The sequence below is a fragment of the Ovis aries genome, chromosome 13 (assembly GCF_016772045.2).
Source record: "Ovis aries strain OAR_USU_Benz2616 breed Rambouillet chromosome 13, ARS-UI_Ramb_v3.0, whole genome shotgun sequence".
Taxonomy (NCBI): Eukaryota; Metazoa; Chordata; class Mammalia; order Artiodactyla; family Bovidae; genus Ovis; species Ovis aries.
In genome coordinates this window covers 41,636,907-41,662,541 of record NC_056066.1, presented here as the reverse complement: position 1 = coordinate 41,662,541, position 25,635 = coordinate 41,636,907, and the positions used below count along the sequence as shown (strand labels likewise).

The 25,635-nt window shown below is 49.6% G+C and overlaps 2 protein-coding genes across 2 annotated transcripts; one reads left to right on the top strand and one right to left on the bottom strand.

Annotated features, from left to right (window-relative positions):
* The first annotated feature begins 6,304 nt into the window (after positions 1–6,304).
* CST11 (cystatin 11) lies at positions 6,305–8,856 on the top strand. Its single transcript, XM_004014705.3, has 3 exons — positions 6,305–6,529; positions 7,094–7,198; positions 8,773–8,856. Exons 1-3 carry the CDS (start codon positions 6,305–6,307, stop codon positions 8,854–8,856), a joined length of 414 nt encoding a protein of 137 aa, XP_004014754.1.
* Positions 8,857–11,300: 2,444 nt separating this feature from the next.
* CSTL1 (cystatin like 1) lies at positions 11,301–21,557 on the bottom strand. Its single transcript, XM_027976423.3, has 3 exons — positions 16,864–21,557; positions 14,463–14,576; positions 11,301–13,794 (listed from the first exon to the last, which is right to left on the bottom strand). Exons 1-3 carry the CDS (start codon positions 17,071–17,073, stop codon positions 13,711–13,713), a joined length of 408 nt encoding a protein of 135 aa, XP_027832224.1. The 5' UTR covers positions 17,074–21,557; the 3' UTR covers positions 11,301–13,710.
* Between the last annotated feature and the right edge of the window lie 4,078 nt (positions 21,558–25,635).

Below are 25,635 nucleotides of genomic sequence, written 5' to 3'. Positions count from 1 at the left end.
CCATTCCTGGGCAGCGGCCAAGGCTGCCTATGACCTTGGCTGGAAGCAACAGCCCCCAGACGAGCCCAGGGGAGTATGGGGTATGCAGCCAGCCGCAGGGGTGTCTAAGTGACGCTGTCCTCCCCACTGCCCTGATAGCAGCTCCTAACCATAGCTGATCTCCTAGCCATCTTCTCTCATTGACTATCAGCTCACGTCCACTACAGTCAGAGAACAGCTTTCCTATTATGTCTCTTCTTGAAACTTGCTGAGGTTTGTTTTACAACCAATATTCCACAGGTTCTTGAAACGACTGTATGCTCTGCATTTTTCAGGTGCAGCGTTAGGTATTGACGCATCCACCGCCAGCAGGCTCTAGCAGATATTGATGCATCTCAGGTCACCTGTGTGACCAAACTTTTCTCATATGGACTCTCTTTACTTTATTTTTTTGTTTGGTTTAGGTTTGTGTCTGGGTCTGTTTTTCTGCCCGTTACTGAGAGCGGTGTTAAAATCTCTCACTGTGATGATAATTGTGGGTGTGTCTAGTCTCCTTTTCTCATAACTGTGTACATTTGAGACTGTCATTAACTGCTTGTACAAACAGAGCTGTGGGGCCATTTCAATCTCATCAATGATCCCTTTACATCCCAGTGATGCTCTCGCTGTGGAGTCAGCCTTGTCTGACATCAGAGTAGCCACCCCAGCAATGCTTTCACTAGCATTTCCATGATGTATCTTTATCCATCTTTTTACTTGCAGATAGTGCCTTAATAATTAAGTATGTGTCTTGGTAAACAGCATGGAGGTTTTAAAATCAGTTTAACATTCTTTTATTTAGAGGATTTATCCCATTTGTGATGACTCCTATTACTTATGTTGCGTATCACTTGGCTGTATGTTCATGACTTCCCAGGTGGTGCTACTGGTAAAGAATCTGCCTCCCAGTGCAGGAGACACAAGAGATATGGGTTCGATCCTTGGGTGGGGAAGATCCCCTAGAGTAGGATATGGCAACCCACGCCAGTCTTCTTGCCTGGAAAATTCCATGGACAGAGGAGCCTGGCAGGTTACAGTCCATGGAGTCTCAGAGCCAGACACGACTGAGTGACTAAGCACAGCACAACATGGAGGTTGTCACGTTAAGCTTTTATTGCAGTTTACTATGAACAGAAAACGTACTCTGAACCGTGTCAATCTTTTGAAATTTTTGAGATTTCTTTTCTCTTTGGCTGGCTGAAATGTTTTTATTTTGTCTTCATTTTTGAGCAATATTTTTGCTGACTGTAGAATTCTAGGTTGTCACCTTTTTGATCTCTTTACACTTTCAAAGTAGGGCTTCTGAGAACGATGTATTTCCAGTTGACTTTCACTCTTAGGATGCAGTTCTTCATGGTCTCCACTGAAATCCTGGGATATTCATCACAGTCCTCTTTGGCAGATACCGCACTCTAGGTTTTTGTTCCCCGAGTGGAGACAGAGAAGATGCCTTTTCTTCAGGGGCATTTCTCCCCAGCATCTGGCAAAAATACCACTGTGGGTGTCATAGGGAACCTTGATGAAAGGGAACCTGGAGACTGGAGAAGACAGGGATTCTGGTGAAGGCCATATGAAAGTCCAAGGAGCAGACCAAGGTCAGCAGGCCTCCTCCTCACCCACACCTCTGACCTTGACCCTGGGATGATAGATCCATAGCTAAACATGCACCTACAGGACATGACTACTCCTTAACCCTTAGCAGGTCTGACTGTTGCTATTCCAGAAGTAGAGAGGGATCAGGATGGCTGGCCTGGCACCTGCTGGGAGAACAGAACTGCCATTTCTCAGGGCAGTGGGGTGGGGTGGGGGGGCCTACAGCAATGTTGGGGGTGGTGGGCACAGGCAGGAGGGAGGCCCAGACTGCCCTCTGCCCCCAGAAGGACACGTGCCATGTGGCCAGGCTGCCGTGCATGTCAGGCAAACACAAATTTAAGGAAGCTCTGCAAAATAGTTACCCTGCAGAAAGGTCATGGTCATGAGGTCAGTGAGAGTCTGAGGAGTGGCCCCGAAGGAAGGAGTGAAGACGCCCCTTTCTCCAGGAGCTCCTGGCAGGACAGGTACTTCCATGTCCTGGTGCCCAGTTACTGGCGAAGCGGGGTGTGTGCCTGTCCCTGACCCCTGATGGGTCTGAGCACCAACAGGGGACACCTCTGCATTCTATCCCGGACTCCTTGGTTGCACCGTGGTTGGAGAGGAGGACCCACCTGCGTGTGGGGGTCGCTCACTCACACGCTGAGGGTGATGGGCATCACATTGGCAAACTCCTCTCCAATGCCTCAGGGGAAACACTTCTTTGCATTGTAATTACAGCATTTCCCTAAATTGGAGATTCTTTGAGATGAAAACTACTTTTGAAAACACAATAAAATTGGGGCACAGCAGCCTCAGCAAGTGAAGACGGGTCTGAAGAGGGGAGGTGAGCCCAGCATGGTGGGCCTGGTGCAGCACCAGGGGACCCCAACTGCACCGGGGGAGGGTGGGGTGTACCCTGGAAGTCCTGGGCCAGCGCTCCCAATCCGGCAATAGGAACAAGCCTTGGTGACTGTGACACGGAATCGCACGTTGTCGCGGCTGGAGATGGCTTAAATGCTGCCTAGCAGCACCACCTGGAAAGAGGGGCAGAGCTCCACGTGGGCATTTCTGGCTGAAATGCCCAGGCCATCAGAGGGAGCCCCACAGTGCTGGTGGTGTCCAGGGCACGCAGCGCTGTGGGGAAGGGTAGGCAGTCCAGGGATGCTGGTGAGCAGGTGATACTGACCAACGGGGCTCCATTTCACTGGGATGCCTGGAAGACAGTGTGGAGCTTGTGCCTTGGGGTGAGGGGTCCCCTGAGCAGGGCATCAAGTCCCCAGCTCCCATCTATCTTGTGTGGGAATTTCTCCCTCTCCCCACTGCTTCGGCCTGTCCCAGTGGTGGCCAAATGTGCCTGTGGCCAGGGAAGTGCAGGCCAGCTCAGGGCTCCATGGTGGGAGGCCTGGGGAGCAGGTTGAGCCCCTCTGCTGCTCTGTCCCCCGGGGGGGTGGGCCCTGTCCCTCACCTGGCAGTGCCTTGGGGCAGGATGGCTGCACTGGCCCGGTCTCATGCCCTGGCTCCAGCCCCTGCGAGTGGAGAGTGGGGAGGATGGGGGCTTTCTGGGAGGGTTCTGGGGAGGGCTGCCAGCACACACCTCCCACTCCCCCATCGCTGCCGGGAGCCGGGCAGGGGTGCCCATCCCTGTGTATGTAGCCGGGTCTGAACTGACAGCTCTGGGAGAAGCCCTCCAGGGGCAAGACAGGGAACTTGAAAGCCAGGGGTCTGGGGAGTGGGAGGGTTGGAGGCACAAATCCTGTCTCTTCCTTCCTCGGTCCTCTTCTGGTCCAGCTCCCAGATGGTCTATGGCAGCAGAATGGACAGCAGAGCAGGGATGGCTGATCTTCAGCCACATAAATATTGAGGGAGTGGAGCGTTCCCGTCCTATCAGAGCTGCTGTGGGTCTAAGGTGGTGAGACAGACCTCCATTAATTTTTCCTGTCTCTGTCCTCCTGCTCCGTGACCCCAGCATTGGGTGTAGATGTGGGTTTGCAAAGCCGAGCAAGAAAGGGAAGATCCAGGGAACCAGAAAGGACCAGATGGATCATAGGAGCTCAAGAAAGTGGACCTGAATGGGACGAGTGTGGTTCTAACCCTAATGGCACAAGGAAGATGTGAATGGAAGAAAGGGACAGACCACCACCCAGCCAGCCTGGCTCCTGCAAAACACACATGCACAGACCCACAGCCCTGCAGGACTGACACAGAGCTGACCTGATCCTGAAACCACAACCCACAGAACGCTGGTCAGAATTTGTGCCCTGAATGCAGCTGGGTGAATCGCCCACTGAAACAAAAATACCAACATTCCCCAGAGAGCGCAAATAAGATACAGACTCTCATAATACAACTTTCAGAACATCCAGGATATGACCCAAGATTACTCAGTATACAGAGAACCAAGAAAATTACAGCTCTCCTGGGGGGTGGGGGGGACCAGTCAGCAGATGCCAGTGCTGAGATAACTCAGGTATTGGAAATATCTGACAGACTTTAAAGAAGGTATTACCCAAAAATTCCAGGCACTTCCTTGGCAGTCCAATGGTTAAGACTCTGTGCTTCCAATGCAGGGGGACCAGGTTCAATCCCTGATTGGGAAACTAAGATCCCACATGCTCTGTGGCCAAAAGGAAAAATGAAAGTTCCAAGTGGGAGTAAGCACTTTTCAAAGATTGGAAAGGTAGAAACTATTAGTAAGAAATAGAAGATAGCCTTAAAAACCAAAAGGGAATTTTACTGATATCCTGGAAAATTAAAAAAAAAAAAACAAAATAAAAATCTCATTAGTGAACTCAAGAGCAGACTGAAGATGTCGGCAAAAAGGGCTTATGAACTTGAGGACAGATTAACAGAAGTTATCCATTACAAACACTAAAGAGGAAGAAAATGTTTAAAAGCATGAATAGAGCTTCAGCAGTCTATGGGACAATTTAAAAAGGTCTTTCATGTCATTGGACTCTCAGAGGGAAATGAAAAGTGTTACAGAAAAAGAAGAAGAAAGGGGGAGCCGAAGGAAGAAAGAGAAGCGATAACGGCTGAGACTTTCCCAAATTTGTCAAAGACTCAGGTTTATGAAACTTACTGAACCCCAAAACAAGTAAATTTTAAGAAATCCACATCAAGGTACTGCTAAAAAAACTAAAGACAAAGGAAAAAAACCCTGAGAGCCTTTAGACAAAAGACATAATTTACAGAAGAACAAAAATTTGAACAACTGCAAATTTCTCATCAGGAACAGAGAAGCTAGAAGGGAGTAGAATAAGACTTTGAATTCTGAGAGATAAGAACTGCCAAACCAGAACCCCATAATCAGGGGAAATATATTTAGGGATAATCATGATATGAAGATGTAATCAGCTGAGGACAGGTTTAAGATATCTCATTGCCAGGAGATTTGCTCTGGAAGAAGGGCTAAGAGAATTCTTCAACAAGGAGAAATTTTCTGAGTTCTTCATGGGCTGAGTAACCTTGGATTGCATTCTGGGCATATGAAAATTGTATAATGAGACTGTGTCTTACTTATCTCTATGGGAATGTTGGTATTTTTGTTTGGGAGGATGGAGGAAAGTGTTGCATGTGAGTGAGGCAGGAGCTTCTGGAAGGACAGCAGCCCAGCCCACACCTCCGATGTCCAGAGCTGTGAGATAATAAATGTGTGTCGTCTTAAGCCGTTGTTGGTGTTAGCTTGTCACCGCAGCCCCCAGAAGCTAACCAGCTGCCCAGAGAGGAGAGGTCACTGCCGTGGAGGATGAGGGAGAGCCTGAAGGGACCTGCTGGGGCTGGAGCCCTGCAGCGGGGGCTTCTTGGTCTCTCCCCTTACTCTCTTCCTCCAGACCAGGAAAGTCCAGGACATGTGATGAGACAGGAGGCAGGGCAGACTGAGGGCCATGGGAGAAAGAAGACATCTCTCCCTCCCACAGGCAGGCCTCTGCGTTGGAGAACCGCATCTCCAAACACCTTCTAAGCTCTGGGCATCTGAAGACCCTGCCCAGATGCTGGTACCGGATGGAGGCTATGTGTGTACTGTCCGAGTGCCACAGAGGGTCGCAGGGACAGGAAACATCACTGGTTCATCCACAGGGATAGCAGGACATGAACACAGAGCCACGTCAAGGCCACACCTGCAAGTTTCCTTATGGGGCACAGCCTCCATTTTCTGGGGAACCTCAGCTTTTCCGGGGAGTCCCAGACACCTCTCACAGCTAATAAATAGCAGGAGGAAGATGCCAAGGTTTGGGCTCATGGGCAAACTTGCATCCCGGCCAGCCTGGGAAGTGGAGAGGGGACCAACCGGGAGAAAGTCTAAGGATGATCACAGAGACAGAACATGGTGTTCAGGGCTCCACCTCACTCCACTGCCCTGGGACCCAGCGCCCCCGTGTCCCTATCGCTTCCTGCCCCTCCAGGCCTCCCATGGCCTGGCTGGGCTGAACTCAGTGGACGGCAACCACAGGCTGGCTCCCACTCAGAGACACTAGGCTAGCAGGAGGGTCTAGCCTGCCCAGAGAGCAGCCCCCTAGAGAAGGGGGGTGGGGGGGGGTTTGGTGGGTGTGTGTATTTCAGATGAGGAGGCCTGGGAGGAGGACGCAAGTCTGCCCAGCTCCCCCAGCGGGCCCTCACCTGCAAGATCAAGAGGAGAAGAGCGGCCGTGGGTGTGGGTGGCACCCAGCTGCCTTGAGGCCACTGGGCAGAGCAGCCCCAGGCAGGGCAAGCCACAATGACCAGACCCTGGCAGGGCCCCCGGCTGCTGCTGGCCGTTGTGGGGGCTCTGGTGGCCCTCAGCTGTCAGTCAAAGCGGAGGACCTTCATTCTTGTCTACGAGGTGCCTGTGTCAGACCCCGTGGTGGTGACCACCATGGAATTTTTGACTGAGGACTTCAACAAGAAGAACGAGGACCTGTACAACTTCAGGATCGTGCGTGTCCTGAAGGCCATGAAGAGGGTCTGTGTGCCTCCCCTCCCCTCGTGCCCTTCTCTGGGGATCTGTGGGTTCAGGGCAGCCATGCAAGTGAACTCAGTCTCGTTTAGTCCAAAGTGGGTGTTTCAAGAGACGCAGAAATCTCCTGGAGCGGATGAAGTGGAGTCGCTTAAATGATACCCAAGACCAGGGCGGTACATCCTGGTTCAAGGGCCTGAGCTGTGGGAAGGGGACTCCTGGGCACTGGGAGACCATGTGTGTGCACGTCGGGGGCTGTCTCCATGAGGGCAGCAGCACCCAGCACCCATGGCTGAGGCGGGCTGGCCCTCAGAGTCTAGCCTGCTGCTCTCTGCCCTTTACATCAGCAACACATGGGTCACCAAGGGTGACTTTGCCCATGGAGTGGCTTCTGGGGAATTCTGCTCAAATGGCAGAGGGGCCAGGGGAGGCAACCAGGAAGGGGAGAGGGGAACCCATGGGTATGTCCAAGGAGGGCCTTCAACCTGGGTGCCCCATGAGGAGCTCCCACCCCCGGAAGTGACAGAGATGGGAGAGGGGTCCTTTATCCTTCGTCTTTGCCTCCCACAGCTGACTGACCACCTGGAGTATCAGGTCAACCTGGAGATGCGGCGGACTACCTGCCTCAAGTCGGAGCTGACCAACTGCTCCTTCCAGGAAGGGAAACTCTACAAGGTACTGGGCATGTCACCAAGAAAGGGCTCACCTCCCGGGGCTCTGCTTCTCAGCTGTTGGAAGAACGATGGGGAGACAGGGGGCCCAGGTGGAGGAGCAGAAGTGGCTGAACTGCAGGGTTGGGGCGGAGCGCTCTGGCCCCAGGCAAATAGCTGGTTGTAATAATATTTTAGCGGCTGCAGGACTTTGCTGGCGCACCCACTGAATATCTGAACATCAGCCTGTTGTGAACGCGCAATCACTGGGCTGTAGGCTCTGTTCCTTTACCAGCAGTGTTGAAGCGAACAGGAGGAAGCGATAGGAAAATGGGTCAGGAATAGTTCAATCAGGGGTGGAGTGGGTCAGGGTGGGGAGAAGCCTGCAGGCACGTGACCTGGTGAGGAGCCACCTCCCCAAAAATGGCTTCATCCCCACCCAGTGTTCTCATACTGGGAAGGTCAGCTGGGCCATCATCACTCAGGAGGTGTACCATCACACACACACACACACACACACACACACACACACGTCAGAAGGGCCCATGTGCTCAGGGGCCTTGAAGATTTCAAGTCCTACAGGCCCTGCAAACCACAGCTCTTTACCCAAAGGGACTATGTGAGGGTGATCACATAGTAATCTTGCCTAGGGCAGTCCTGTTTGCTGTCTGACTTCCTAGTGTCATTGTTAACACCATCCTTATTTGCTTACAACATGTCCTGGTTTGGTTCCTAGATTTCTGGCCATCCTAGTTCTAGTGGCCTGTGTGATAAACGTGTCCATCCACAGGCTCCTCCTTCCATGGAAAAGTCTTCAAAATCTAGCAAGTTAGACTTGTTGGTGGAGAAGATCATGAAGTCTATGAAAAGAGTAATTGATGATTACAGTAAACTTAGTCTTGTCACTGTGAGAGACTGAATTGTCAGTGAATTCTATCTTAGGAGAAATGTCAATGTTTAAGCCTCCAACCCCACCGTGTCCTTGCCCTGGGATTTCTAAGAGAGCAGGAAAGCAAAATCACACTATGAAATGCTAATAATGTACAAAATCTGTTGATTGAGCTTTCACTGTTGGAAAAGAAATGGGATCTTGGGAGAGAACCAGGAAGGAAGGCGAAGGTGTGGTGACAGGCGGATGGACAGATGGAAGGAAGGAAGGAGAGAAGGAGAGGGAATGGGTCGCATGGGAGGAAGGTGAAGGGAGGCGTGAAGGGGTGAGGTAGGAGAGCAGGTGGAGGGAGAGAGGGCGGGGAGCAAGCAAGGGCAAGTGTGACAGGAACAGTACATGCATAGAAAGGAAGAGGGAGAAAGTCAGTTGTTCCCACAGTGATGTGGGTGGGAAGACACTTTATCTCCAGTCTCCAATTCCAACCAGGGGCAGAAGGCGGTTTTGTGGGGGTGGTTTCAGCAGAGACACTATCAAATCCTTAAAATCAAAATAAAGACAGACCCACACGTTGCCCGGAGGTGGATTGGGGTGGGGCAGGGTTGGGGGGAGCCTGTCATTTCCCCATCCACATGTCTAACACCTTCTTTCCCCTTTAAAATGTTTACCTTGTGTGTTGATCTTTTCTACATTTTGTTTTGTGTTTATTTTAGAAAATCGATTGCTACTTCTCAGTATTTGTTATTCCCTGGTTTGAAAAGTATAAAGTTCTGGCTCAAAACTGCACAAATGTCTAGGTGTCTCAGAGTGCAGACGACAGATACTGTGCATCAAGTTACCCTGCACCCAACAGGAACTCTCAGTGGAGAAAATAAATGTTGGTCAACCTGTGCTCTTCATGCTCTGAATGTTTATGATTCCACTCTTTTCCCCCCAGATTCTTTAACTTATAATAAAATGATCTGAAGTTCTTCTGGGCTAGGGCAGTTTGGGGGTCTAAGTGAGATGACATGTATAATTCTTGTCCTTATAGTTTATACACCTTCATGATAGCAGAACTTCAACCTCATCTTTATATCAAGTAGGATTGTTTAGATTTTAAAATAAGTTGAGAAAAGGGGGAAGGATAACAAAGGAAGATGCTCTAATTACTTAATTAAACACTAAGATACTGGCAAGAATGCCTGTGATGACATCTCTGAGATGCCCAGTCTTTCTTGTCTAAAGTGTGAAACAAGAAGAAACAAGGACAAACAATGCAAGTAATTGAAAAGAGGAGGGCACATGCCTTATTTTTGCAGGCACGAGCACTTTCTGATACCAGACTTCAGAATTAGACTCATACCCCAGCATCAGCTGCATTGGACCAGAGCAGGTCTCTTTTTGGAAGGATTTCTCTCCCACAATTTGCAAACCAACCACAATGATGTTTGGTTTCTTGTTTTCCTTCCTGTGAGAGGAGGAGGATGTGGGCTATCATGCCCCATTTATTCTTCCCAACAAACCCATCAGATGAATTCCTCCGGGAAGGCAGTGTTTGAGGGCAGAGAGAAACCAGGAATGCTGCATTAAAGGGGGTGCCCTTTCACGGATGTCACATTAGCAGTGAGAAATAAGCACCCCCACCCACCAGCTTGATTCAGGATGTCAAGTAATGTCACCAGGCTTAGCTCCCCACTCAACTTCCCCTGTGTGGTCTCAAGATGGCACCTGTGGTTCACAGAGTCACATTCACCCTGGTTCGCACAAGGTAGGGAAAGGATGAGCCTCCCCAAGAGTTTGAGCAAAAGCCTTGAGGTTTAATGTCTCCGGGGGATTCTAGGGACTCTGTGGGAGACTCACAGGCCCACACAGCAGCCATCGGCTGGCAGAGAGGTAGCTGGGGCGTTTATCTCCTTTTGCAGGGTGCCGGGCATTACTTCCCTGGAACCTCTAGCTCATGATGGCTCAAGGGCAGAGCAAGCAGCCAGAGGTGATGGGAACAGGTGTTGGCATTTGGAGTCTGTGTGCACAGAAGGATGAGAAGTGAGAGACACGGCAGACACTGAGGGGACAGGGCATGGGTGATCTGTGAGCTGGCAGCAGCCACCGCGTCCCCAACAGCTAGCGAAGGCTGCAGCTTTCAAAGAACAATTTGTTTTTTTCAACTTCTACTCTCCCATCAAAAGTTCTGGAGTCCTCAGGACTCCATTTCAGGTGGGGCCCAAGTGAGAGTCCCCTCTACCAACCGTCTGGGAAAATGTTAACCTATAGTCTCCTTATCCTTAAACAAGAATGACAGTACCTACTTCTCGGAATCGTTGTAAAGATTAATGATGATAAATGCATCTAAGTCACTCAATACAATGCCTAACACAAAGCCAATATTCAAACAAACAGCCATTTGTAAGAACACCGGCAGTAGCAGCGTAATCTAATTAATCAGCTGTCAACTGTCTTCTGGCATTTTGACTGCTTTGTCTGGAGCTGGGGGCTGGGATGGGGGTGGGTTGGAGAATAAAGGAAAGGCAGGACATGTGTGCTCATTGACCTTGGACTTCCCAGCCCAGTGGATTTTTGAAATTTCTTATTTTGAAATCACTGTAGATTCAGAGGAAGTTACAAAGAATGCAGAATGGTCCCTTTACCTTTCATTTAGTTCCTCCCCCAACCATGGTTACATCTTTGGTAATTATGGAAAACTATCACAGGCAGGAAACTGACACCATACAGTGTGTGTGTGTCCTTTCATCACATATGTAGATTTGTGTGGCCACCTCCACGAAGACCTTCTGCCCGAACGCCACGGCAATCACACCCTTCCTTCACCCTCTCATGCTTCCAGAAATCACTAATTTCTTCATCTCTATCACTGTACCAATTAACACATATTATATAAATGGAATCATACAGGGCTCTTTGGGGACTGGTAACAATGCCCTTGGGATCCATCCAAATCATTTCATGCATCAGCAGTAAGTGCCTTTTAACTCCTGAGTGGCATTCCATGGCGTACTCAGTACCAGAGTTAACTACTTACTTGTTGCGGGTGTGTTAGTTGTTCAAGCTTTGGGCTATTACAAAAGAAGCTTTTATGGACAATCATGTGAGACAGTGGTCCCCAATCTTTTTGGCTCCAGGAACCAGTTTCATGGAAAACAATTTTTCCATGGGCTGAGGAGGGGTGGGGGATATTTCAGGATGATTCAAGGGCATTACAGTTATTGTACACTTTATTTTTATTTTATTACATCAGCTCCACCTCAGATCATCAGGCATTAGATCCCGGAGGTTAGGGACCGTTGATGTAAGATTTATGTGTGGAACTAAATTTTCATTTCTCTAAGTTAAATGTCCAGGAGCGCAATTGCTGAGTTATGTGGCAAAGCATATTTTAAGATTAAAAAAGAAAAAAACTGCCAAGCTTTTCCAGAGTGGATGTATTATAATGTTCCTCTGTCTCTGGACACGGGCTTCTCTGTGGCCCAGTGGTAAATACTTTCCCCGCCAGTGCAGAAGACACAGGAGACGCGGGTTCGATCCTTGGGTTGAGAAGATCCCCTGGAGGAGGAAATGGCAACCCACTCCAGTATTCCTGCCTGGGAAATCCCATGGGCAGAGGAGCCTGGTGGGCTACAGATCACAGGGGTGCAAAAGAGTCAGATACAACTTAGAGGCTATATAGCAATATCTTCTCTGGTGACGATCCATGCTCTGAGGTCATCTTCATCTGATACTAATGTAGGCTCTCATGCTTTCAATGAATGCTTGCATAATAAAACTTTTTTCACCCTTTTATTTTCAACCTACCTATATCATTATGTTTAAGGAAAGCTTCTTGTAGACAGCCTACAGTGGGGTCATTTTCTAAATCCACTCTATCAATCTCTGTCTTTTGATTGGCTTATTGAGACAATTTACACATGACTTGTATGTACCATGCATATAATTATTAATATGTCAGTGACTATGTCTATTTTGCTATTTGTTCTCTGTTCTCTCTGCTTTTTATTTGTTTTATTTTTCCTGTGAGTTTCTTGAACATTTTTAAAAAGAATTCCACTTGTATGTATCTATACTGTTTTTGTTTTTTTCCATGTATTTTTATACTGTTTTTGCTATGTTTCTCCACATACACTTTTTAGTGGTTACTCTAGGTATTATATTACGTATATATAATTTGGTTTACTCGCATCAATATTCTACCAGTTTGAGAGATGTGTAGACAGTTTATCTCCATTTATATTCCATTTCTAGAAGTCAGCCACTAGGCCGAACTCGGCTGGGATGTTAGGATCTGGACAGAGAGGTTTCCTGGAGGCTCTTGGCCTGTGGCAGGGTGATAAGATGCCATTTCATAAGACTCTCACTCTGATCAATGAGGGAGCAAGGGTAGCAGGCAGTGCCAGGTCCCCAGGCAGCCCTCTAGGACATCAGATTTGCAAAACTGGACATCCCTCTTTTTTTGCACAACAATTTCCCCACCTTTAACCCTTTACCTCCATTCTCTCTTCTGACTTAGGACCTTCTGGCAAATGTGAGGTTCTTGCTCGTGTGTTTACTTTTCCCCTTTGGAAACACTCTCTCCTGCTACCATTATGACTGCTGGTGAGACCCAGTCCCCAGGGAAGAGGCCAGCTGGTCTTGGGGCAGCGCTCAGCCCACAGCCGATCCACTAGTGGTTAAGGGCGCATCTTTTCTGCTCGACTTGTGAGTTGCATGAGGGAAGACACCATGGGTCTCACTCCCCCAGCCGTGAGCCCGAGAGAGGCTCAAAAACCCTCTGTCAAGAAAAGCTCCCACAGCCAGCCCAAGATAGGGTCCTTGGAAAGGCCTGCTGGCAAGCCTGGCCTTGGCTGGAGCCTGGGAACTTGGATGACAAACCATTCCGATGCTGATATAAAACTTTCTTTCAGCGATAAGAGGGCCTCACTATGTCTACAATGTTTATACAAACAATGGGGTTTATGCTGAGCACCTGTTTTCTTTCCGCAAATCCGCGATTTCGGTACATACTGGGCAGAGGCTGCCCATGTGAACAGCACCAAGTCCCCAGGGAGATTCCCTGGCACATGTCCCATTGAATTCCTAGAGGAATGAGGGGTGTCCCATGTGGTGGCCCTGAGAAGGGATGCTGGAATCCTGAGCCTGATGTCTGTGATGTCTCCCCCAGAGCTTCTTCCCTGTGCTGATTTTGTCCTGTATCCATCACTGCAATAATCACATCCCTGAGCACACTGAGAGTCCTCCCAGTGAATTCCTGAGCCTGGAGGTGGGCATTGGGACCCCTGACGTACTCACAGAGACTAGTGTCAGTCATAGAGTTATCAATGCATGGGGCAGAAACTGGGCCCTCCAAGCTCAGGCCAGAGTCAGAAGGTACCTGAACTAAAAAAGCTCAGAGATGTGACTGAGGGTGGGAACTAAGTTAGTTATAACTAAGGCAGTTATTAACCGCCTTCTGCTCAAATGGCATCAGCTGCCTAAAGACCACTGACTCCGTGCATGAGTGTGAGTGCACATGGGAGAGCTTTGGGTGGCCATGAGTGTGCACGTGTATGTGAGTGTGGACGAGATCTCGATGAGGGATATGAGGATCTGGCGGATTCTACAGCACAAAGCACCCAGCACAGCGGACCCAGCGTCCATCAAGGATCTTTGCACACATGCATCTATACATCCAGGCATGAGTTGTTCCAGAGCTGGTAATGATTCATCCAAGGTAGAGTGTACACCAAAAAGTCGCAAATGAAACTCTGTGAGAGAAGAGAGAAAACAGTCAGCTTTCAGGAAAATGGTTCTTAAAGATGACAAGAAGTTTCTGCCCCTGACCTCTGCCCCTGCTTGGGGAGTCTGGACCCTGCGCTGAGGCCTGACCACATGGGCGAGGTGGGTTTTGCTCGCTGGCACATGCTGGGGGTGAAGGGGGTGTCCATGTCAGCAGAGGAATGTCATCCTGGGCTCCCCCACCCAGTCCTCCTGCACTTCCCTCCCGGGCATAGAGAGACCCTCAGGCCTGCCAACTTGCAGGAGGGACCAGGAGGAGGTCAGAGGTAGGGAGACAAGGAGGTGACTGGACAATCCAGAGGGACCCGGGGATGCGGACCAAGACAGAACAAGGTCCCCAAGGAAAGTAAAGCCACTTCAACCTGAGGTCCAGGGAGTGGACCAGGTGGGCAAGGGGTCCGGCAGCCCAGAGACCTGGGGCTGGGGCAGTGCCAGCCCAGGGTGCAGAGATGCCCAGTTACAGCGCTTCCCTTTTCTCCTCCCCGCCCCGGGTGCCACCCGTGGCATCAGGCAGCCCTGCGGCCGAGTCCTGGCTCTGCCCCAGCCACAGGGCCCCTGACACGGATCCACGTTTCCTTGTGCAATGTTTACTGCCCCCTTGACTGGAGCCCCTCGTCAGCTGCTTGTCAGCACACACCTTCTTCAGATTCTTCTTGGTCTGAATGGGGCACGAGCGGTTTTTCGTGCTGTTCCTCTTGCACTTGGTCCGGCTAATCTTCACAGTAATCAGGTACTCCAAGCCCGTTGTCAGCTACCAAGAAGCAAAGGCTGTTAGCTTTGACTCCCAGCATGGCTGGTGCTCTCCCGGAGGAGCTGGCACAGGAGAAGAGCTTCAGGAGCCTCCGTCCCTGGTCCAATCCTGGGGCTCAGCCTCCTCCCTACCTGCCAGAGGATGCCCAGTGCCCCCTGATCACCACCTGGGATGTGCGATGCCCAGTCCTTGCTCTGTACCCGCTCTACTATTGCAGCCACAGGTGGCTTCTTACCTGTCTCCCTCACATCCTTGGGACCAGGGAGGCAACCTGGCTACAGTCCCATCATGCACCCAAGTCTGCACTGTGGTCCTCAGAACACGTGGATGGAGCCATATGGGCTAGTCTAGTTCCTGGGCTCTGCCCCTGTCCTCATCTTCCCTCCCTGCTGCCTTGTCTCAAAGTTAGTGGTCAAAGCGGTGAGAAGGCTGGGCACTCTGTGGGGTGGCTCCTGGGAGGACAGGCCCCAGAAAACCTCAGGGCAGAGAGGCGGGGGAAGGGAACTGGGATAGGACCACCATCCTGATCCCGGAGACCCCTGGAAGGATGTCAGGACATGGGCCCGGTCCGACATCAGGATTCAGGGCTCCTGGCTGTTCATCTAAGGATCGCTCCAACCAGCTAGCGAGACTGGTGCCAAGAGTTTTGTCACTGACAATTCAGCACACCCTGCATGTGTGAAGAATCTAGAAGGCTAGCTTAAAGTTAACCAACCTTTTAGTGTGCTTGGGCTCGCCTGCTCAGTCGCTCAGTCGTGTCCAACTCTTTGTGACCCCATGGACTATAACCCCTCGGGCTCCTCTGGCCACAGATTCTCCAGGCAAGAGTACTGGAGTGCATTGCCATTTCCTTCTCCAGGGTATCTTCTTGACCCAAGGATCGAAGTCAGGTCTCCTGTATTGCAGGCAGATTCTCTTTTTGTGTGTGCAAGCAGATTCTTTGCCATCTGAGCCACCAGGGAAGCTTGAGTGTGCTCCATGTTTTCTCATTGTTAGACTTATTTGTGAAATCGTAATAGGAATGATTGTGATGATACAAATGTTTTCACAGGTGCTACTTCACTCTTATTCAGCCCACTTCGAAGGTCAGGAAGCTGAGGCCTGGAGAGTCTGGATGGTGCTTGACCAAGACCCCACAATTAGGAGGAGCATGGTGTCAAAACCAGAAGGGGCACTGGGAGCCCAGCAAAGACGGCCACTGTGTCCCGTCCCTGCCCACTGTGAGGCACAGATGGAAGCAGTCAATGGGCAGCGCACAGGCCTGCCCAGGGGCCTGGCCCCAGGTCACGCAGCCCCTCAGGGGCACACTCTCTGTCCACTAACCTGGCTGAGTGATATCAGAAGTTCGCTTGTAAACAATTACTTGAGTTAACTGTTAGTGATAGAGGACCAACAGTCCATGGGGTCGCAAAGAGTCGGACACGACTGAGCGACTTTCGCTTTCACTTCACTTTCACCAACTCTGTTACTGGCCTCCTGGAGTTCCACTTTATCCCAGGGACCAACAGGGGGAAGAAAAGGCCCCCTTGAGCAGAATGTGGTGAGTGGCCGCCACCTAGTGGCCACATCAGCTCAGTGTCCTCGGGCCTGTATGCTGCCGTCGCGCAGCAGGAGTGATTCAGGTGGACCGGCTGCTGTCCACGCCCGGGAGGCCCTTTGGGTCATACCAGCACTTCCTGATGGCCCGCCCCACCCTGGGCTCCATTCCTGCCGCCCCTCTCTCTAACTGGAGCCTTGATCTCCAAGTCAGTCATTCCCCAAATCCAGCAAATTGAACCAAGGTGTATTACTGTCGCCATCCTAATTCATAGAATTTACTCTCTAACCTTGAGGGCAGGCTGGACCAACAGAAGTGTTTTTTAAAACAGCTTTGCTTTCCTCTATTATCCTTCAACTGATGTATTTCAGAGAAACTTTATATGTTAAACAAAATGAGAGAGGATGGGTAATTCCAGGCTCGGAAAGGGACCCAACTAGAGGCCCTCTGTATCATTCTGGGTTTCTCAAGGACACAGCTACAATCTCCAGATCTAGATTTTCAAGCTGCGGACATGAATGCTTATATTTTGCCAAAAGAGAGGAATAATAAAGGCAATGAAACCATCCTCGGTTGCTGTCCCTCTGGCCAATTTCTGAATGAAACCAATTCTTCCCCCCAGAAGAGTAGCTAAGAAGCTCAGAGGATACTCAAGGGGCTCGGGGTCTGAAGGACCCTGCAGGGCCGGCTCCCAGGAAGCCGCCGCCCACCCCAGCCCTCTCTGAAGCCACACATGTGCCGCTGTCTCACCTGCACCTGGCTGCGGAGCAGCTTGTCTACGCCGAACAGGTAGGAGTCATTGCTCTTGTTGTTGTAGTTCTCCAAGAAGAAGGTGAGCGTGGCGTTCACGTTCTTTGGGCTCTCGGAATCCTGGAAGCCCAGCCACTGCTGATGCCGACCCAGCACGAGGGCCAGGGCCGCCAGCAGCAGCAGTGGGTTCCCCCAGCGTCCGGCTCCCATCTCTGTGGTCTCTTCTCCACGGGGCTTTGCAGGTAGGAGGGTGCAGCCACGTCCACTCACTTGCTCTCCCTGCTGCCCTCACCAATGCAGGTTTCCACGGGAGATGCCTGCCTGCGTGAAACCAAGGACCGAGACCTTGACCCCTTCTTTCCAGGGCTTGCCCATGACTTGACCGGAGGACCCGCCAGGGACCTGCAGAGGGTCATTCACTTTTCTCACCCCCTGGGTTTCTCAGTAACTGAGGCAAGTATGATTTCTAAATGCCTCTCTCCCCCTTCATACCCTACTAGGAGGAAAGCCCCCAGGATAGACCCCGCAGGCAAGAAGAGGTGATGTATCAGACAGAGAAGGGGTTTCCCTGGTGGCTCAGACGGTAAAGAATGCGCCTGCAATGCAGGAGACCTGGGTTGGATCCATGGCTTGGGAAGAGCCCCTGGAGAAGGGAGTAGCTACTCACTCCAGTATTCTTGCCTAGAGAATTCTATGGACAGAGGAGCCTGGCAGGCTATAGTCCACGGGGTCACAAAGACTCAGACGTGACCAATTCCTTTCACTTTCTTTCATCAGATGGAAAAGAGTCTGTCTGTGGGACTGGGGGAAGGTTACAGAGAAGGTGATGCTTGAACTGGGATGCAAGGGATGAGGGCCTGATACCTTCCAATTACCTACAGTGAGTTCCAGCCGTCCAGGCCAGCGATCCACTATTTCCTGTGCTTCCCTTTTGGCGCTGGCTCTCTGCCATCCACTGACCACAGAGTTCTGCTGCTGGATCCAAGTGTGCCTGCAGGCCCCAGTGCTAGCCCTTACCATCTTGGTGTGACCCCAGCAGAGCTTTGTGAGGTAACTGTGGCCTTTCTATGAGGGAGCAATGAGCTGTGAGCCTTGTTTAGAAATTAAATCCTGCAGTCCCCCGGAGGTTAGGTGTTACCTGTGCAGGAGGGGAAATTTCCTCTCCACTCTTTGGGTTTCTGTCTGGGCCTAAGAATTAAATTGACAGAAGCCAGATTAACAGGAGAAAGGCAACCAACTTTCTGGGCCTTCATGAGTACCTGGGAGCCTCCACAAGAAAGCGAAGATCCAGAGAAGTGACCAGAGCAGGGAGCTTTCACTTGTAGACACAGTAAAACTGTGAAGTAACCAAGATGAAGGGGTTGAGTTCAGGGTACCCTATGGTGCAGGGGTAACAGGTTAGTTTATGCAGACTCCTTGGCTCTGTGTTCCGGTCTCCAGCTACAGACAACCTCTGTCCTCATGTGCAGGGAGGGGATGGTTTCACTTGGTACATTTATCTCCTGCTTCAGGAAGGAAGGACTAGTGGAGAGGTCAGAGTGACCTTCCTGCTTCTGCCATTTTTTCAGACTCCTCTGGCTTAAGACCATCTTTGGGCCAAGGTGCCATATTTGGGGATAGCTTGTCCTAAACCCCATCACCAGCACCCATAAGCCCATAAGAGCTCCCTGTGCTTAAAACACTCACCAAAGTGGGATCCTGAATGGCATTCTGCCCCAGACAAAGAACTCTAGTGGGACAATTATGAAATGTGGATAAGGTCTGTAGATTAATAGCGTAAAACTGTTGACATGAATAACCAATAACCCATCTATAATGGGGATAGAAAAGGGCTCTGTTTGAGATAAACTGAGGAGTATATCCAGAGACACAACACCTCACATGACTCTGAGGAACTTCTGGGAAGAAGCATGGCTGTCAGTAGTTCTGTGTCGTATTAGAACAAAGAACATCAAACCAGTCAGGGATACATGCCTGCAGGGTTTCAAAAAAACTGGATCAGCAAGTATACAGAGAGTCAGTTCAGCTGCGGCCCTGGGAGGAGTCTTATCATCAAGGAGTCTCAACATCAGTATCCTAGGAAGGCAGGCATTTATCTCTTATCTTCAGATGTTATAAACTTCTGGACAGTCTGCCCTTTTCTTTAGCGATTAAAGCAGATATACAGTGTATGTCTGATGGGTCACAAACAGGCTGTTTTAATTAGCATAAAATTCAACACAACTCATATATAAGCCTGGGGATTCCCTGGTGGCTCAGACAGTAAAGCGTCTGCCTACAATGCAGGAGACCTGGGTTTGATCCCTGGGTTGGGACGATCCCCTGGAGAAGGCAGTACTCCAGTACTCTTGCCTAGAAAATTCCATGGATGGAGAAGCCTGGTGGGTTACAGTCCATGGGGTCGCAAAGAGTCGGACACAACTGAGCGATGTCACTTCACTTCACTTCATATATAAGCCAGAATGACTAACACCTACTTAAATATGTGAACATTTCTTCTGTGAATACAAATGTTAACTCTTTGGTTTCCACCATCGTCCTAGAATTAACACAGGATATTAGCATGCAGGGATGGGAGAACTTGATGCTATTGTTGTAACCTTTTTGTAAGTCTAAACTGACTTCAAAATAAAGATTAAAATGTTCAAAAATAAATACATAGGATCTTAGTCACTGAGAAGCAGCTTGATATGGTGAGGGAGACCCAGGTTTGTAATTGGCTGTGCTGGGGTCTTTGCTGGGTTCTAGGGGAGCTGGTTCATCTCCTTAGCTTCAGATTCTTCATCTATAAGATGAAAACGGGGAAAAAGACTCATCTCAGATTACGGTGGAGACAATGAAGGGAGGAACCTGTTCTCAAGCCAGAACACCCTCCCCCATGATTCTGCCATGACTCTGAACACACACACCCATGGCCCGTTGGACCCCAAGTGTCCTGGAACCTAGACCACTCTCCAGTGTGAAAGTCTTACTATACTTGGCAGGGTGTCCTCCCAGACCCCATGGCTTCATGATTTGTCCAGCTCAGGGAGGCGGCAACCTCAACAATACTTGAGCCCGGATGGCAGGTGTGCAATCATGAAGCAGATACAGAAGGATTCTGAGTGATGTACGAGAGTGCTTGGGTCTGGACCAGCTCAGCCCGCCCCAGACGTCTAGATGTACAGCCACCCTGGATACACCACCAGTCTGTGGACCTGGGAAGGGGAAGGTGATATCCAAGGGCCGTGTTAGGAAACCCACAAACATACCAAATAGTTTTGCTTAAGAAATGTGGGCTGATTATATGCATGGAATAAGGGGAGAACAGGGGCCCTGGTCAAATGGCAGGAAAAGGAAAAGGAGAATGAACATATCCAAGGAAAAGGAGGAAGTGGGAAGAAGTAGGAGGCCTCATCAAGTCTATGCCTAAGGGGAAAAAAAAGAGCCTTGGTCACATCTGTGAAATGAGGAAGTAGCAGTGCTCTAGTCCTTTCCAAGAGTAAGGATGAAACAGGGCAAGATCGTGGACCAATGGGAACACAGCATCCTGGTCCTGTCCACGGAAAGTGAGGAACAGGGACTGGACGACATCCCTGGGGCAAGACGAGTCAGGCAGCAGTGTTCCATTCACAAATCAGAGGGCTGAGATGGGTTGTTTCCACAGTTAAGGGAGAAGTTGAGGGCTTAGTCATGTCCATGTGATAAGTGGAAAGCAGAGGTGGTCCTGTCCATGGTAAAAGGGGGAACCAGGGCTTGGTGAAGACCATGGAATGGGGGGAAGGTGGAACATGCTGCCGGGAAAAGCAACAACTTACTGTCCGTAAAATAAGGGCAAATGGGGGCTCATCATGTCCATGAAACATGGTACAACTAGCAGAAGAAGAACACTCATAAAACTCACAGAAAGGGAAAGCCTGAGGCCCAGTTGCTGTGTGTGGTTATGGGACAGTTGGGTGAAAACTGGAAAGATACGGCGTGGCAGGGGAGTAAGGGGGATCTGAAGCCTGGGCAAGTCTACAAGGTCAGAGGAAGGGGCCTGATCACATCCAGTGACAGAGCCTGAATAGACCACGCTGGGCAAAACCACTGCTCATCGCGCTATGGTCTGACTGGACATCTGAAGTGGGGGTGCCTTTGGTCCCCGAAGTGGAGCAGGTCCTGGGGCAGGGGGAGTCACATGGCTGGTGAGAGCCGAAGCGCTAGGGTGTCCGGCAGGTTCCAGGACAGGCTGTTCGGGAGCAGGCAGCCAGGTAGAGAGCACTCCCGCCTGGCCAGGCTGGGTGCAGACATCCTATGGGGTGGCTGTTGGTCTGATCTCACCATGGGGCCTGGGCCACTGTGAGGGGGACACCGCCCAGCAGGAGCTGAGTGTTGAGGTGGGGAGGCCTCGCCACTGTTGCTTGGCTGAGCTTCACCTTCTGAGTATGTAAAGTCAGTGTCACAGTAAAACAGCCTGTGCATGTTGAATCATAAAAGGTACAGAAGTGCCGGCCCAGTGCCTGGGGCTGTTTGCACAAGAAGGAGCAGGCAGGTGGAACGGCCCTGGGCTGCCGGCCATTCCTTTCCTCCATTGCTCTGGAACGACTGGCCTGGGGCTGGGACATGGGTCAAGGTGTTGCACTCTCCTAGCGACCTGCTTGCTCCTGAGCCTCCCCTCCTCACTTTGGGGGAACAAATGAGCCCCTCCAAGCAACAGGCTGGCCCCTCTGGGTTCTGCTTTCCACCATCTTCTTGTTTGGTTTGTGTTTGACAAGCTCCTCCTTGTCCTCTGAACAGTCCTGCTCTGGCCTGGCTGCTGACCTGGATAGAATCCAGGCAGGAAGCCAATCGATTTGTGGTTCATCCTACTGCCAGAAGCCCTTCAAAGCAAGCCCAGCAGGGAGCAGCCTGAGCTGGATGAATGCCTGCCCAGAACGCTCCCAATGGAGGCTATAGAAGGCACTGCCGGCCGCCAGCGGATGCCCTGGTCCCTGGGCTGAGGCAGAAGGATGTGGCTGACCCTGGCCAGAGGCTTGCTGGTCCCCCATGTGCAGGCCAGCAGCAGACTGCCAGCGGTGGCAAGGCACCACCCTGAAAGCCCCAGGGGACGTTTGCTCTTTCCAGACTAAGACACCTAAGAAACCACGGGGCTCAGGAGGTCAGAGGTCACAGGGCCAGGCATTTTGTCTCCATGGGACTTCTGCCTGGGGTGGTGGGTTTTTCACATGCCTTTGTCCTCATGCAAGCCTTCTACAGATGGTGTTCATAATCCTGTGATGTTGGTTTATCAGCTCCTAAGCAGGCAGGCTATAGTGAAGGATAAGGACGCGTGCTGCAGTTCACGGAAGTCATTTGTAAAAGAATGAAACTAGAACACTTTCTAACACCATACACAAAAATAAACTCAAAATGGATTAAAGATCTAAACGTAAGACCAGAAACTATAAAACTCCTAGAGGAGAACATAGGTAAAACACTCTCCAACATAAATCACAGCAGGGTCCTCTATGACCCACCTCCCAAAATACTGGAAATAAAAGCAAAAATAAACAAATGGGACCTAATTAAAATTAAAAGCTTCTGCACAACAAAGGAAACTAGAAGCAAGGTGAAAAGACAGCCTTCAGAATGGGAGAAAATAATAGCAAATGAAGCAACTGACAAACAACTAATCTCAAAAATATACAAGCAACTCCTGCAGCTCAATTCCAGAAAAATAAACAACCCAATCTAAAAATGGGCCAAAGAACTAAATAGACATTTCTCCAAAAAAGACATACAGATGGCTAACAAACATATGAAAAGATTTTCAACATCACTCATTATCAGAGAAATGCAAATCAAAACCACAATGAGGTACCATTTCACGCCAGTCAGAATGGCTGCGATCCAAAAGTCTACAAGCAATAAATGCTGGAAAGGGTGTGGAGAAAAGGGAACCTTCTTACACTGTTGGTGGGAATGCAAACTAGTACAGCCACTATGGAGAACAGTGTGGAGATTCCTTAAAAAAACTGAAAGTAGAACTGCCTTATGACACAGCAATCCCACTGCTGGGCATACACACTGAGGAAACCAGAATTGAAAGAGACACGTGTACCCCAATGTTCATCGCAGCACTATTTATAATAGCCAGGACATGGAAGCAACCTAGATGTCCATCAGCAGATGAATGGATAAGAAAGCTGTGGCACATATACACAATGGAGTATTACTCAGCCATCAAAAAGAATACATTTGAAAGTTCTAATGAGGTGGATGAAACTGGAGCCTATTATACAGAGTGAAGACTCTGGCATTGAAACATGTAGAATATCATATAAGAATCGAATTGCCAGTCCAGGTTTGATGCAGGATACAGGATGCTAGGGGCTGGTGCACTGGGATTACCCAGAGGAATGGTACAGGGAGGGAGGTGGGAGGGGGGTTGAGGATGGGAAACACATGTACACCCGTGGTGGATTCATGTTGATGTATGGCAAAACCAATACAATATTGTAAAGTAATTAGCCTCCAATTAAAATAAATTTAAATTAAAAAAAAGAGTAGGACATGACTTAGCGACTGAACACCACCAACAAAGCAGGCTATGTGACTTAAATAGTGGTCAAGACCCATCCTGAAAACAAAGAAAGGGGACCCAGGCCCTAAAGGCCACTGGTGGCCATTGACTGGTTTCCTGTGAACATACCTCCATTCTCTCCAGGCAAACAGCAGCAAAAGCTGAAGAGGATCCAGACTTTGCTGCTGTAACCTTCAAGTCTTCAAGTTCTTTGCTCGTGTTTTCTATTTGGTTGTCAGTGTTCCACTGATTTGTAATTTCTTTATCCTTAATAATAATGATTTGCGGGTAGGTGTGCTGCAAATATCCTTTCCTGGGTTGTGGTTTCTTCTTTCTGTTTGAGCTATGCTAAGTTGGTAAAAATACATCTTTACTGTTAATGATGTGTGTGTGTGTGTGTGTGTGTGTGTGTGTGTGTGTGTGTGTGTTAGTCGCTCAGTCTTGTCCGACTCTTTGTGACCCCATGGAATGTAGCCAGCCATGCTTCTCTGTCCATGGGAATCTCCAGTAAAGAATACTGGAATGGATTGCCATTCCCTTCTCCAGAGGGTCTTCCCGTCCCAGGGATCGAACCCTGGTCTCCTGCATTGCAGGCAGATTCTTTCCTGTTTGAGCTATAGAGGTCCTTAATGGAGTGAATGTATCAATTTTTTCTCTTACAGTTTGCAGTTCTGATGTCTATTTGGGAAATTAAGGTCATAAAGCTATTTTCCTGTATTTTCACTTAAAACTTCTTTAAGTTTTAAAGTTTAGCATTTCATATTTATGTTCATAACTATCAAGATTTTCTTTTTTTTTGCATGGTGTGTTTACTAATGTTTGTTTAGAATTTTTGTATCCATGTTCATAAGTGAGACTGGCTCCAAATTGTCCTTTCTCACACTGACCTTTTGTGTTCTGGGTTTTAAGGTTATATGGGCTTCAGACAACGACCCGGGGAGCATGTCTATCTGGGTCCCTGCAGGACACACTAGCAAAAGGAGGGCTTACTTATGGGGGTACCTGCAATGCTGTGGGCGAAGGAACCCAGGGCACAGGACTGTCATTTCCTGCAGGATGAAGGGAGCCTTAAATGGTCACCTGACCAGGAGACCAAGGAAAACTGCCATGTTGTTTCTTACCTTCTGCCCTCCACCTCTGGCTGGGCATCTTTTGGCCAAACACAACAGGAAGTCAGAGGTCATGGCCCCATGGATGCAGTCCGTACAGGTCAGAACCACAGAGCAGACAGCACCACGAGGCGGCTGGTGAGTGGGGCTGGGGGTAAGGTGGTCTGACATGGAGAGATTTCCCTGCTTTCATTCTCGGGAAGAGTTGATAGATTATTATTTTTTTTTTTTTGTCCATTTCTTTTGGGGAATGGGAAGAGAGATTCCCTGATTTGACTTCATTGTCAACCAGACGCCCTCCCAAAGTGGTCGAGTTTCACCATTAGAGGTAGTTCTGTAAAGTCAGTAGAGATCCTGAATTAACAAAGATTGAACCATCATCCTGCCCCACCTTTCAACCCCCAGGGAAATACAGGTTTGCTTCCCGTGTTGGTCACCCATCACTATGTAACCTTCTTGCACACAACATATTTCATTTGATTTGACATCTCAGTGACTTGTTAACATGGACTCACAGCCCACAGCCCCACAACTCATGCCTGAATGAAGCTCATCCAACACATGTGTTTTCTCTGGAGGGCACAGTCCAGCCTTCTCCCCTGAAGACACTAGACAGCACTTCAGCGTGGTGCTTGGGGGACAGTTTAAATAGTGAAATCACCAACAGGAAGTACAAAGTGGGGAAAACATGGCACTAAATAGACGACGAGAAGTACATTGATTTGTAATGAGAGCAGCATGGTCTTGTCCTCATGAGCATCAGGCATGCCAAGGTCTCCTGCTCTGCCCAGGTCCACAAATGACCGCAAAAGTACCCTGGAATTGATTTGGTTACAAAGAGACGTTAAGGAGTAGGCACAGCGGCAAGTATGGAATCCGTGGGCAACAGGCATCACGCGTTTCCTGATCCTGTCTCCTGTGCAGAGCGTGGAGGGGAAGAGACTCCACACCCTAGAGCAGTCAGGTCCACGTGACTGCTTCTGGGAAAGCCTTTCTTGTATCTTGGGATGGACTTGAGTATTTTGGTAACAGCCAAATGTGACAAAACTCAAATATGCCACAATGGTGAACTGATATGTTACACTCGGTACATGAACTGGATGCTCTAGAATAGTAGTGTTCTTTCTTCTTTGATAGGCA

What these genes read in the sequence shown, in the direction of transcription:
- CST11 (XM_004014705.3), top strand. Translation starts at nt 6,305, where the DNA reads ATGACCAGACCCTGGCAGGGCCCCCGGCTGCTGCTGGCCGTTGTGGGG. An exon ending in TCCTGAAGGCCATGAAGAGG is followed by an intron (nt 6,530 to 7,093) that starts GTCTGTGTGCCT and finishes TGCCTCCCACAG; the next exon opens with CTGACTGACCACCTGGAGTA. An exon ending in AGGAAGGGAAACTCTACAAG is followed by an intron (nt 7,199 to 8,772) that starts GTACTGGGCATG and finishes TGTTTATTTTAG; the next exon opens with AAAATCGATTGCTACTTCTC.
- CSTL1 (XM_027976423.3), bottom strand. Translation starts at nt 17,073, where the DNA reads ATGGGAGCCGGACGCTGGGGGAACCCACTGCTGCTGCTGGCGGCCCTG. An exon ending in TGCTCCGCAGCCAGGTGCAG is followed by an intron (nt 14,577 to 16,863) that starts GTGAGACAGCGG and finishes GCTTCTTGGTAG; the next exon opens with CTGACAACGGGCTTGGAGTA. An exon ending in CCAAGAAGAATCTGAAGAAG is followed by an intron (nt 13,795 to 14,462) that starts GTGTGTGCTGAC and finishes CTTCTCTCACAG; the next exon opens with AGTTTCATTTGCGACTTTTT.